The 14,915-nt window shown below is 40.7% G+C and overlaps 1 protein-coding gene across 4 annotated transcripts in view; it reads right to left on the reverse strand.

Moving 5' to 3' along the window:
- The window catches only part of LOC137657503 (eukaryotic elongation factor 2 kinase-like), a 73,724-nt gene that overhangs the window by 13,224 nt on the left and 45,585 nt on the right, over nt 1–14,915 (reverse strand). For 2 of the 4 annotated variants that reach the window (XM_068391843.1, XM_068391848.1), the window contains 3 exons: nt 8,295–8,366; nt 7,355–7,516; nt 3,908–4,030 (listed from right to left, as the gene is read on the reverse strand). In XM_068391843.1, the coding sequence (XP_068247944.1) occupies nt 3,908–4,030; nt 7,355–7,516; nt 8,295–8,366 (357 nt within the window). The remainder of the gene's footprint in view (nt 1–3,907; nt 4,031–7,354; nt 7,517–8,294; nt 8,367–14,915) is intronic. The other 2 variants (XM_068391860.1, XM_068391854.1) reach the window with 1 other exon arrangement.

Below are 14,915 nucleotides of genomic sequence, written 5' to 3' on the forward strand. Positions count from 1 at the left end.
ATCTTATCTTTGCTGTTGCCATATTACATAGTTTGCATAAACATGCATCACATGGTCTGAACTATCTATACACTCCTTAAATCAATCCTCCATCAAGAAAACTAGTCTAGGCAGATTGTTCATTTTATGAAATAGTAAAATATTTTCTTGAAAACTTTCAAAATAAGCAAACTGAGCAAATACACATTTCAATTCTTTGTGCACCATTAGACAATTTTGACTACTATTGCTATCCCTTCAGCACCATTAATTAATTACTTTTTATTTCTTTTACCATTTCTTTATATGAAACTTTTATAAAATATGTAAAATTATATATCAATGGAAAGAAAACCTATTTAGCTGTATGATGATGAATGTTATAAAGTCCTATTTATGTAATTTCTGCGCTATGATGAGTTAAGTAAACTATCCAAAAAATAAGGGCCAGGGGCAAAATCATATGGTGAAGAATTGGTGTTTAAAGTGTTAAACTTGCCATCTTCAATAATTAAAAATTTCTAACAACAAACCCAAAAGCAAATAAAAACTGAAAGAGCCACTCAAGGTACATGTTGATACTGTCTATGATCCAGCAGAGTGACTTAGAACATGAACAGAAATGCACTCGCCTACACTGCCACCAGTGTTGCCAAAATGTAGAATTGTGAGGGTAATGATGGAAAAATAAATCTATAAAGGGATCGCCGTCATTTCAATTTCCGATTTCTGCTTTACTCTGTCTAGGACAGAGTATATTTCCACATAGTTATCATGGTTGAAAAACTATTTTTGGCATATAAATCTGTTTTATATTTACAATATGAAGTCTATGTTTAAATATTGTTTCTAAAGGAAATATTCATTTTAATGATATTACTGTTCCTAAAATATTTTATTCTTTCCTTCTTTCCTTTCCTCACAGGGCCATTTTCCCGGTTGGGGCCCCTGGGCTTGTAGCATCCTGCTTTTCCAACTAGGGCTGTAGCTTGGCAAGTGATGATATTAATAATAATAATAGATATCTGTTGATCTGTATTGTATTTTGAACTAAAGCTAATATAACACATTATAGAAATTTGGTGGATGTTTTGTTGATTTTCGGTACTAAAGTGGTTATGACATTTCAAAGATTAATTTAATAAAATATAAAAAACAAAACGAAAAGAAACAAGTCAGCTTTGTAAGAGCAATAATTTTCAAAAAATAACATTTATTTTCATCATGACAATTGTCAGCTCCATTTCATATGCATTCTATGTGGTTATCCCTGATATGAAAGTTAAGTTTACATGGCACCCGTTTAAAGGCCGTTGTACATACTAGTCAGAATTCCTAGGCAGATCCAGTGGGAACACTGGCTGTCACTCAGCAAGGCAGCAGTCTTGCACATATAGGGAGCACTACCTGGAGTTTGGAAATTTTTTCTTCCAAAGTACAGGTCAAGGCTGTCCTTGCTACAGGAGGAACAGCAATAAACTTCAGGAAGAATCATTGAAATAATGCAAGAGGAAAATGAAGCAATTAAAGTTTTGGAATAACAGATACTGTACGGATCAAGGCAATACAGTATTTTGAAAACCAGAATAAAAAAAGGGGCATTTTGACGAAGGTAAAACATATTTCTTGGTAGGTGATGTATGGTCACCAAGGACTTTTTTATAAAAGACTAGAACATCCAACATAAAATACCAAAGAAATATAAACTTCCCTATGCTAAGACCAATGTTCCAATGTGGAAAACATGGACTCAGAGTTTATAGGAGAAATCCATGGGTTCAGGTTCTATTGAACCTGCCACAGCACCTCCAATGCTGGAAATTATCTGGCAAATTATTAGCTGTCATCATCGAGAACCAATAATAGCACTGGAGATAATGATACATGCTAACTTGCACAAAGTCGCCCTCTTGCATATTGAGAGTGAGAATCAAATGTTTCCCTTCCCTGCATGAGCTTGGGGAGGAGGAAGAGTCTAGGAAATCACACACCACCTCCCAAAAAACCGAGTTTTAATAACAAAATTATTAAATTCTATACTGACTTGCTGTTCATATTGAAGTTATCTGCATCAAGTTGTTTCATCAAAACGTATATCTCTCCTTCCAGATTGTGATGTGTTTATTGCTCTTAGTTTGGTGAGAGGAGAGATATAAGGATCCAGCTACCTACACTGTCTTCTGCCTTGCTATCTAGGTGTCCAATAGAGTGAGTAAGGATACAGAAATGCTAGGGTTTAGCTGCAGAACAACTTAATTAATCAAAGCATTCAAGACTACAAAAGGAACCCAACTCTACAGGGTACAGTGAACATTCAGAGTCCTTACTGAAGGAACACTATGTAATTATGACCACTAGATCGTACTATAAAAGCTACGTTAGTTCAAGCAACAGGGCAGACAAGTCAGGCTTACCGCCTGCCCACAAGACGAGGCTCGCAGGCCTCTGAGAATAGCAAAAGTTAAATAAGTTGAAACCAAAAATGTTCATCACCAACTTGGCTGGTGAGTGCAATAAACATTTATCACAATCTGGAAGGGGAAATACAAGTCTTGACAAGACAAGTTTGACGGAGAAAATGCAATTGAACCTCAGGATAAAAAAAGGGAGCTTTAATGAAGGTAAAGTTATTTTTGGGGAGGTGCTGTGTTGTCTCCAAGAACTCTCCAGTGAGAGACTAGGATATGAAATGCAGTACGACAAATACCAAAGAAATATCGTCTCACCTGCTCTTGGCCCAGTGTATCAACATACAAAGCACAGATTTAGTGTACGTGACACATCTTTACATTCAGGCGCTCGTGGACACGAACACCGCACCTCCAATGCTGAAAACCGTCTGCTATGAGCGCTGTCATTACTACATCATCATTGCAGAGCTGAATAAACAAACACTACACATAGGGACCATTCTACCTGCGCATCAATTTACGCCCAGTCACCCTTTATTGTTTCCAAGAGAGAATCTATTGTCCCACTCCAATGCACAAGGCTAGGGAGGGGGAAAGTCCTGGAGACCACACAACACCTCCTAAAGGAATAGGTTTTTTTCCTTTGTAAAAACTCATTTTCTTTATTAATGTGCTGCGTGGTCTCAAATGACTATTACCAGGGCAAGTAACTGAGTAGACTTGCCCATCGAGGGTAACTGTCTACCACCAAACAATAACGTACAACAACTAAACGTTTGTATAGATGAGAAGAAAAATAAGTCTGACTCGCCTCATAAGAGATGACTCCAGGGAGCACTGGATGCCTGTTATCCCACTTCCGCTGAAAGACATGATTGAAAAGGTCTTTTCTCTAAGTACCCCATGTGAGGGTCATGCACAAGCTAAGTATTAATAATAAATGAATGTTGTACTGCTTGGATTCGTTTCAGGTAATGTATAATGAACATCCCTAAAGCTTTAGAAAACTTAGGAAGAGACATAAAAAATAACCAAAAATATATCAAGGAATGTTTAAATTGCAAGTAACTGTCCTTAGTGATGTAGAGATAATGAAGAGATGGTGGGAGCATTGACTTAGCACAAAGTATATGCTCCCGCATCTGGCATTGCAGGAGGATTAATTGTCGTGAAGTACGAGCAGAATTATTAAGTTTTATGTTTATTACTGAGAAGCTCTTACTTTAAAGATATTAACAATATGAATTTCAGGATGAGTCATTACAAATTATATTAGAAATTTTCACATTTAAAAATAACTAATACAAAACATGCATATCAAATCCCAACAAAATAAGGAATCTTTCTTAGAAATGACATAAGTAATGTATAATAAAACTACGTACAAAATATTGATAAAACCGAGGTTCCACAGAGACAGAGAAGCGCAGGGGAGATTCATAGAAATAATATCTTAAGTATCTAAAAATTCCATGCTTAATCTAACAGCTACAGTAACTAAAATAATAAATAATCACCTGTCCAAGTATTGAGCCACCAGTTTTACTTTTGGTCTCCTCCAATTCTTCCAGCATCTTGCGGTGCTCTATCTCACCCAGCACATGAGAGGGGCGAGATCGTTTTTGTACCATGTCTTTGAACTAAAAGTATATAAGAGGTGATATTAGTTTCATGATATTTTTGATCAAGAAAGTCATAGATATTTTAGGCAAAAAAAGATGTTTATAAGTTAGCTAAATCTAAAAAAAAGTCATGCTACACTTAGGAAGCTGAAATGCTTTCCGGCAATAAACCGAACACAGTAATTGAAACGTCACAATCACCTTAGCCACAAAAGCTAATTTTTCCATTTTATCATAATCACTTTTATTCAAATGCAGTAGAACCTGCTACTATCCAAGAAACAATTTGGTTCCAGAAATGTTCCTGGAGAACAATAACAAGTATTACTCAAGATCTAAAGTATCAGTCGCCCCTATCATCAACATTCTTATTACCTGACCCTTTGATTGGACTGCAAGGTCTCCCTTTCTAAAATCTTAAAAAAGCAGAAATCTGAAGAGAGAGTTTTAATAAATGAGCTATAAGATAATGTAATGATGAAATGGAATTATTAGTCTCAAACATGGATGTATTACTCCTAGTACACTACTTCCTAATGCTGAATCTTCCGGCAACTTCAAACACCGAGACCTAATCTGAACATATCCCTCTCAGATGCTTGCAAAAAATACACTTGCCATATACAGTAAAACCTCCTTATCTGCTGTCATTAAATTCTGAGCCTTTACCAATGGTTAAGGAATTCAGGAGATAATAGGTGATACAAACTATAGTCTATTTTTTATAGCCGTGCATATTTGCACCCACTCACAGGGGTGCCCTTTTAGCTCGGAAAGGTTCCTGATACCTGATTGGTCGGAAGTATTTTTGTCCGAACACCTTCATTGTTCTCGAATAATTACCAAGTAATATGAATCGAAACTTATTTATTAACCTATATTTCTCCATCAGATATATCTTTTGTCAATAAACAATGTGAAAGAATAAATATATTATAAAGAATCGTCTTGGTAAGTCTAAATTTAATAACACAATCCGCCGAAGTCAACGACAGCAGCTTGTTTTCGGATGCACGCTTTGTAATTTTGTAATTTTTCACATATTTTAACGCAAATTGGGATAAATTACACTCAGCATAAGTTAAACATGTTATTATAAACTTTCTTTGAATACCAGAATTTACCAAAATCATGGAATTAATAAAACCCGATATTTGTGAAAACTTATGGGGAAGTAAAAGAACAGTCTATAGCGGCCTGGCAGGAAAACGATCCCTTCTGGCTCGTAGACGCAGTTTTTTTTTTTTTTTTTTTGTTCTTCCGTAATATAGTTCGGCCTATTCCTTTCAGTTTAAATAGTCTTGCATTGTCTCTCTTCGTATTATTTTGCTTAGTATTTTCCCACATTCCTGTTCCTCACATAATATATATCTATTTTCCCCCATATCCCTTCTTTCATATAGGCCTATGTGATATCTGCATTACGATTCCTTATGTTTTGTACCTTACGTCAGTAAGCATGTAAATAATAATAACAACATAAATTTTATGCTGTGTAGAAAGTATAACCTATTCTGTAAACCTGAAATTAAGCATAGTATTTTTTCTTTATTCCCGCCTCTACGCTATTTTAATGAGACTAGCACGCACTTCCCTTCAAGCCATCACTTTCGACAGAGGATAAGAAATAAGGAATCGTAGTGTGGATATCCCATTTATGAAAGAAGTGAGATCGGGAAAATAGATAGATATTAGGTGAGGAACAAGAATGTGGGAAAATAATAAGCAAAATAACACGAAACTGAAAGGAATAGGCCGAACTATATTGCGAAAGAACAAAAAAAACTGCGTCTACAAGTCAGAAGGGATCGTTTTCCCGCCAGGCCGCTCCAGGCTGTTCTTTTACCTCCCCATAAGTCTTCACAAATATCGGGTTTTATTAATTCCATGATTTTGGTAAATTCTGGTATTCAAAGAAAGTTTATAATAACATGTTTAACTTATGCTGAGTGTAATTTATCCCAATTTGCGTTAAAATATGTGAAAAATTACAAAATTACAAAGCGTGCATCCGAAAACAAGCTGCTGTCGTTGACTTCGGCGGATTGTGTTTTTAAATTTAGACTTACCAAGACGATTTTTTTATAATATATTTATTCTTTCACATTGTTTATTGACAAAAGATATATCTGATGGAGAAATATAGGTTAATGAATAAGTTTCGATTCACATTACTTGGTAATTATTCGAGAACAATGAAGGTGTTCGGACAAAAAATACTCCCGACCAATCAGGTATCAGGAACCTTTCCGAGCTAATAGGGCACCCCTGTGAGTGGGTGCAAATATGCACGGCTATAAAAAATAGACTATAGTTATGTTTTTTCCAATAGTGAATATCCACTTAAGAAATGAAATTGCACTTTAATTATAAAATACACTAAATACTGTAAGTGGATGTACTGTACTGTAATAATAAAGTAGTACAGTACATTAAAATATTCTCTCTCTCTCTCTCTCTCTCTCTCTCTCTCTCTCTCTCTCTCTCTCTCTCTCTCTCTCTCTCTCTCTCTCTCTCTCTCAATAAACACAAAACTGATGGTTATAAAATGTATAAATACTTTAAACTGTATACTTAGTTTTACTATACAAAGAGCATACACTATGCTTTTTCCTTCAATAAATGCAAACTGCCACTTATACATCTCTATAAACTCTCTCAAGCATCCTTCTACTATTCTTTCTACCATCTTGAGTACAGGCTCTAAAGCTTTATTCCTCTGGCATTCCCCTAGTTTAAAATCTCTTTTTGTTTATACAATTTAGTCATCCCGACTATCTTCACAGTTCCATGGCATTTCCTGAACTGTATATACAAGTTTTTCTCCAATAGTGTGTGCACCTACTCTTTGCCTAGATTTCCAAGGCAATAATTTCTATTGTTACCTCTGACTTTCCAGCAGCATTATCTAATTTCCCTTTCTTTACAGAAATCTCCACTTTATTCCCTCACTGAAATTTGCTATTGGTCCTTCTACTAGAGGAACATTTTCCATTTTTTGCACAGATTCTTGGTGTTTATTACTGTAATTGTGAAAAAGTTTATCCATCTTCTCTTGCCTTCCTCTTCCTCAATAAGATATTTCCATTTTCATCTTTAATTATTCTTACCTCTCCTGGATCTTGCCTGATTTTCCTTCGAAATTCTGCAATTCTACCACTTTGCTACCACTTCTTGTGTTTCCCTCTGTCCATCTATACTTTTCTCTTTTTTGGTAGTTATCATTTTCTTCATACCCTCTTCTGGACATACTCTTACCTCACAATTACCTATCACAGTCTACATATGAAATTTGAACCAAGCCACATTAAAAAAAAAAATTTCAATGATCAAAATATTTACATTAAATAATTCATTTTCTTTACTAGCTGTGGACGACTCTGATCCAAAGTCTGACATAGAATCGTAACGTTGTCTTCCTCTTTCAACCATGTCCATATCTCTCTTTGCAGAATTGATTGCCGAATCTTCGCTCTCCGAAAGCATAGGATAATCGTCACTTTCCTGTAAAAAAGAAATTATTATTACCAAATATCTCTTAATTACCAATTTTCCTGAAAACATCATTTGTTTCTATTAAAGCTTCTATACTATGCTAAGCACATCAGATCAAATATGTAACAATGTCTTATAGTATCAAAATGTATTTATATAAAGCTATCCATCATAGAATTGCCTATATTCAAATGTCCTAATAATCCCTCAAGTTCAAAAGATGTACACTTTACATGACATATTAACTAATAACTTTTGAGGTATTATGCCTTTTAGGTGCCATAAAAGGGAGGACGAAGATGGGTTTGCAGAAGTGTAAGACGAAGAATCCTCAATGTCTTCCCCATGTAGCACATGACCTATTTATAAAAAAAAAGAAAAAAAAAGAAAAAAAAAAAACACACACACACCCATGTACAAACGAAATCTCTCTGATGAAAAGTGGTAACAGTTTACTAGCACTGCCAAGTATCAACATTCCAAGTAGATGATACCAAATCCTGTTTGAAAGTAAAAGAAGTAAAAAATTCATGACCAGCAGCATTGTTAGGGTTGCATTTAAAGATTACTAGCATGACTACCCATACCGTACATTAATTCATTGATACTGGAGATTCTACTTCTGTAATTTGCTTAGAAATTACCTGTAAATACTGATAAAATCTAACATTTTATTCTATTAGCACATTTCTAAAAAACCTAATGAGCGGGAAACAAATTCGACAAGCGCTAAATGGTGCTACATAAATAATTCCAAAGTTTTCTAGTGTTACTTATTCACATATACCTTGTGTAGAAATGGAAAATGTTGTACTTTATCAGAATCTTCACAACGAAATTCTTGTGCGCTGGAATTATCCTGGAATTGAAACTGAATGTGATTCTAAATTGAGAATATGAAATAAGCTTTTGTACAGTATTTCTATGATGGAAAATACAGTAAAGTACTGAAAATTTCCTAAGTCAGCTCATGGCCATTGCAGAATACTGTACTATAAAATAAAAAATCAGATTCAACTATCGCGTTAGTATCTAGAGTAACCTGAGGTTGGCCCAAGATAAATTAGACATTCTTGGAAGAATCTCTACACAAGATGAAAATATCAAGTGATAAACACGTGAAATATGTTATTTTTATTAATAAAATAAATTTTTGAATATACTTACCCGGTGATTATATAAGCTGAAGCTCTGCTGCCCGACAGAAAAACTCTACGTTCAAAATACGCCAGCGATCGCTATGCAGGTAGGGGGTGTACATCAACAGCGCCATCTGTCGAGCAGGTACTCAGTACTCAATGTAAACACAGAACTCAATTTTCTCCTCGGTCCACTGGGTCTCTATTGGGGAGGAAGGGAGGGTCCTTTAATATATAATCACCGGGTAAGTATATTCAAAAGTTTATTTTATTAATAAAAATAACATTTTTCAATATTAAACTTAGCCGGTGATTATATAAGCTGATTCACACCCAGGGGGGTGGGTAGAGACCAGCATTAATTGTTTACATTATTATGAGCTAAGTATTTTGTATTTAATTTTAGCAGTTATTCAAAATAACAAACATAAAATAAATAAGTACCTGGTAAGGAAGTCGACTTGAACAATTACTCTGCCTTTTTAAGTACGTCTTCCTTACTGAGCCTCGCGATCCTCTTAGGATGCTGAGCGACTCCTAGGAGCTGAAGTATCAAGGGTTGCAACCCATACAACAGGACCTCATCAAAACCTCTAATCTAGGCGCTTCTCAAGAAAAGAATTTGACCACCCGCCAAATCAACCAGGATGCGAAAGGCTTCTTAGCCTTCCGGACAACCCAAAAAACAACAATAAAAAACATTTCAAGAGAAAGATTAAAAAAGGTTATGGAATTAGGGGAATGTAGTGGTTGAGCCCTCACCCACTACTGCACTCGCTGCTACGAATGGTCCCAGGGTGTAGCAGTTCTCGTAAAGAGACTGGACATCTTTAAGATAAAAAGACGCGAACACTGACTTGCTTCTCCAATAGGTTGCGTCCATTATACTCTGCAGAGATCTATTTTGTTTAAAGGCCACTGAAGTTGCGACAGCTCTAACTTCATGTGTCCTTACCTTCAGCAAAGCATGGTCTTCCTCATTCAGATGGGAATGAGCTTCTCGTATCAACAGTCTGATATAATAGGAAACTGCATTCTTTGACATAGGTAAAGAAGGTTTCTTAATAGCACACCATAAAGCTTCTGACTGTCCTCGTAAAGGTTTAGTTCGTCTTAAATAGAACTTAAGAGCTCTAACAGGGCATAAGACTCTTTCTAGTTCATTTCCAACCAAATTTGAAAGGCTTGGAATATCGAACGATTTCGGCCAAGGACGAGAAGGTAGCTCGTTTTTGGCTAGAAAACCAAGCTGTAAAGAACATGTAGCCGTTTCAGATGAAAATCCGATGTTCCTGCTGAAGGCGTGTATCTCACCGACTCTTTTAGCTGTTGCTAAGCAAACGAGGAAAAGAGTCTTTAACGTAAGATCTTTAAAGGAGGCTGATTGTAGTGGCTCGAACCTTTCTGACATAAGGAATCTTAGTACCACGTCTAAATTCCAACCCGGTGTAGCCAAACGACGCTCCTTCGAGGTCTCAAAAGACTTAAGGAGGTCCTGTAGATCTTTGTTGTTAGAAAGATCTAAGCCTCTGTGATGGAAGACTGCTGCCAACATGCTTCTGTAACCTTTGATCGTGGGAGCTGAAAGAGATCTTTCCTTCCTCAGGTATAATAGGAAGTCAGCTATTTGGGTTACAGAGGTACTGGTTGAGGATACTGATACCGACTTGCACCAGTTTCGGAAGACTTCCCACTTCGACTGGTAGACTCTAAGAGTGGATGTCCTCCTTGCTCTAGCAATCGCCCTGGCTGCCTCCTTCGAAAAGCCTCTAGCTCTCTCGAGTCTTTCGATAGTCTGAAGGCAGTCAGACGAAGAGCGTGGAGGCCTGGGTGTACCTTCTTTACGTGTGGCTGACGTAGAAGGTCCACTCTTAGAGGAAGAGTTCTGGGAACGTCCACCAGCCATTGAAGTACCTCGGTGAACCATTCTCTCGCGGGCCAGAGGGGAGCAACTAACGTCAACCTTGTCCCTTCGTGAGAGGCGAACTTCTGCAGTACCTTGTTGACAATCTTGAACGGGGGGAATGCATAAAGGTCTAGATGGGACCAATCCAGTAGAAAGGCATCTATATGAACTGCTGCTGGGTCCGGGATTGGCGAGCAATAAATTGGGAGCCTCTTGGTCATCGAGGTTGCAAAGAGATCTATGGTAGGTTGGCCCCATGTGGCCCATAGTCTCTTGCACACATCCTTGTGTAGGGTCCATTCTGTTGGAATGATTTGACCCTTCCGACTGAGGCAATCCGCCATGACATTCATGTTGCCTTGAATGAACCTCGTTACTAGAGAAAGGTTTAGATCTCTTGACCAGGTGAGGAGGTCCCTTGCGATCTCGTACAACGTCATAGAATGGGTCCCTCCTTGCTTGGAGATGTACGCCAAGGCCGTGGTGTTGTCTGAGTTCACCTCCACCACCTTGCCTAGAAGGAGGGACTTGAAGCTTTTCAAGGCCAGATGAACTGCCAGTAGCTCCTTGCAGTTGATATGTAACGTTCTTTGATTCGAGTTCCAAGTTCCCGAGCATTCCCGACCGTCTAATGTCGCACCCCAGCCCGTGTCCGATGCGTCCGAGAAGAGAACGTGGTTGGGGGTCTGAACAGCTAGGGGCAGACCCTCTCTGAGGTTGATGTTGTCCATCCACCAAGTCAGTGATGACTTCATCTTCTCGGAAATGGGGATCGAGACCGCTTCTAGCGTCTTGTCCTTTTTCCAGTGAACAGCTAGGTGAAATTGAAGGGGACGGAGGTGCAGTCTCCCTAACGAAATGAACTGTTCTAGGGATGAAAGCGTCCCTATCAGACTCATCCACTGTCTGACTGAACATCGGTCCTTCTTTAGCATGTTCTGGATGCATCCTTGGGCTTGACTTGTTCTGGGGGCCGACGGAAAAGCCCGAAAAGCTTGACTGTGAATCTCCATCCCTAAGTACACTATAGTTTGGGATGGGACCAGTTGGGACTTTTCCATATTGACCAGGAGACCCAATTCCTTGGTCAGATCTAGAGTCCACTTTAGATTCTCCAGACAGCGACGACTGGAAGAAGCTCTTAGAAGCCAGTCGTCCAAATAGAGGGAGGCTCTGATATCCGCTAAATGCAGGAATTTGGCAATATTCCTCATCAGTTTCGTAAAGACAAGAGGAGCCGTGCTTAGGCCAAAGCACAGGGCTTGAAATTGGTAGACAACCTTTCCGTAAACGAACCTCAGGAAAGGTTGGGATTCTGGGTGGATGGGGACGTGAAAGTAAGCGTCCCTTAGGTCTAAAGAGACCATCCAGTCTTCCTTCCTGACCGCTGCTAGAACAGACTTTGTGGTCTCCATGGAGAACGTCTGCTTTGTGACAAAGACATTCAGCGCACTGACGTCTAGCACCGGTCTCCACCCTCCTGTCTTCTTTACCACTAAGAAGAGACGGTTGTAGAAGCCCGGGGATTGATGGTCCCGGACTTTGACTACCGCTCCCTTTTCTAGTAAGAGAGACACCTCTTGCTTCAAAGCTAGTCTCTTGTCCTCCTCTCTGTACCTGGGAGAGAGATCGATGGGAGACGTTGCTAGAGGGGGTTTGTGTACAAACGGGATCTTGTACCCTTCTCTGAGCAACTTCACAGATTGTGCATCTGCGCCCCTTTTCTCCCAGGTCTGCCAGAAGTTCTTGAGTCTGGCTCCCACTGCTGTCTGAAGAAGGTGGCAGTCAGACTCTGCCTTTAAAGGACTTGGTACCTTTCTTCTTCCCACGTCTCCCTTCGGCACGAGCACCTCCTCTGCTGGAGGCTCTGCCACGAAAGGGCGGGATGAATCTGGACGCTGGAGTGTCCATCCTGGGTCTAGACAATGTAGGCAAAGGGGTGGCTTTGCGGGCAGAGGACGCAACCAGGTCATGAGTGTCTTTTTGAATCAAGGAGGCAGCAATCTCCTTTATCAACTCCTCTGGGAAAAGGCACTTTGAGAGAGGAGCAAACATAAGTTCCGATCTCTGACACTGTGTTACTCCAGCTGACAAGAAGGAGCAAAGGTTTTCCCGTTTCTTGAGGACCCCGGAAACGAACGAAGCCGCAAGCTCACTGGAACCGTCACGTATGGCCTTGTCCATGCAGGACATAATGAGCATGGAAGTTTCCTTGTCAGAAGGGGAGATCTTCCTGCTCAACGCTCCCAAACACCAATCCAAAAAGTTAAAAACCTCGAAGGCTCTGAACACTCCTTTCAACAGATGGTCTAAGTCTGAAGGAGACCAACAAATCTTGGAGCGTCTCATGGCTAGCCTGCGGGGAGAGTCTACTAGACTTGAGAAGTCGCCCTGGGCAGAGGCAGGAACTCCCAAGCCGAGAACCTCTCCCGTGGCATACCAGACGCTCGATCTGGAAGAGAGTCTCGCAGGGGGAAATGTGAATGCTGTCTTCCCAAGGTGCTTTTTGGACTGCATCCATTCTCCCAACACTCGTAAAGCTCTCTTAGACGAGCGGGCGAGGACGAGCTTCGTAAAGGCAGGCGCGGATGACTGCGTGCCTAAAGCGAACTCAGATGGAGGAGAGCGTGGGGCCGCAGAAACAAACTGATCAGGATACATCTCCCTGAACAGTGCAAGAACTTTCCTAAAGTCCAAGGAGGGTTGCGTGGTCTTGGGTTCGTCGATGTCCGTATGCGGGTCGTCAATGTGTGCAGCGTCGTCATCATCAGAGAGTCCATCATCTGAATACTGAGGAGGAAGCGGCAAAGGAGTAGGAATTGGCTGGTCAGCTGAGTCCGGCAGCACGGGTGCATGCGTGACTGAACCGGACGCAACGTCATGGAACTGTTGCCCAGTCTGTGAGCTGGCAACAACCATAGCAGCGCGGGGGCGCAAAGCGTCTACTCCAGACTGTCTAGTCTGCTGTGGGCGAGTAGTGGTAACCACACTGGGTTGCGGAGGTTGACGCACCGCGTCAAAACAAAACAACTTAGGTTGTTGTTGTAACTCGCGAACGTCAACGGAAGGTTCCGTGCGTCGCTGAACGTCAACATGCGGCTGGCAGGGTACACTGGAACGCATGGGTGGCGGGACTCTCACAGCTGGAGTGCGGGAGAAGGTAGCCTCAGCGTCCACTGGACGCACAACCGTGGGTGGTTGTAGGCTAGCGGTTGGTGCAGCGTCAACCTTCTCCGCACGAAAGTCCTGCATTAATGACGTTAACTGTGTCTGCATGGTCTGCAGCAAAGACCACTTAAGGTCTACAGTAGCAGGTGCGGCAACAGACGGTGTTACTGCCTGATGCGGTACCGCTTTGCATCTCTTAGGAGGTGTGCAGTCGTCGGAAGACTGCAGCGAGTCCGAACTGACCCAGTTGCTACAACTGGGCCGTTGGACTTGCGCGGAAGGGACCGACTTGCGTTTAAGAGGCCGCGAGACCTTGGTCCATGGTTTCTTTCGAGAAACCTCTTCCGCAGACGAGGAATAAATGGGCTCTCTCGTCTTCGTGTGGGTGGGGCGATCTTGGAAAGATACGTCCGAAACCACGGAGGGAACGTCTGTTCGCTGATTAAAGCCTCTCGAACCCTTTGGTCGTACGACATTGCTTCTCCCCTGGGCTTGGGAGCTTGCAAGAGGTCCCGGACTGGGAGGACGACAGGCACGAACAGACGAACCCTCAAGCGCAACACTATATACAACACTTTCCACAACACTACCACTCACTTTGTCACTACCCACTGCACTCTTACACTTCAACTCCTTGACGTCTGCCATGAGTTGGTTACGGTCACTCGCCAATGACTCGACTCTCTCACCCAGAGCCTGGATGGCACGCATCATATCTGCCATCGAAGGTTGTTGAGTGCTAGGAGGGGGATCAGGAGCAACCACTACAGGGGAAGGAATAGGTTGTGGGGCATGAGGAGAGGAAAAATCAACGGAGCGAGATGAACTTCTCCTGACTCTATCTCTCTCTAGCCTACGTGTGTATTTCTGGAATTCGATGAAATCGAATTCCGAAAGCCCAACGCATTCCTCACATCGATCTTCCAATTGACAGGTCTTATCCCGACAATTGGAACAAACGGTGTGAGGATCGATAGAGGCCTTCGGAAAACGCCTTGAACAGTCCCTAGCATTACATTTCCTGAATTTAGGGACTTGAGAAGGGTCAGCCATCTTGAATTAGTCAAAGGGGAATTCAAAATCTATCCAAAGTCGTCAACAAATAATCCAAAATCAATAAAAGAATGCAAGGATGTATTGAAGATAACGTCTGCAAAGCGAAAGCTAATAACTAGAAATGTGTACTTCACCAAAA

This window comes from Palaemon carinicauda, chromosome 1, assembly GCF_036898095.1.
Source record: "Palaemon carinicauda isolate YSFRI2023 chromosome 1, ASM3689809v2, whole genome shotgun sequence".
Taxonomy (NCBI): domain Eukaryota; kingdom Metazoa; phylum Arthropoda; class Malacostraca; order Decapoda; family Palaemonidae; genus Palaemon; species Palaemon carinicauda.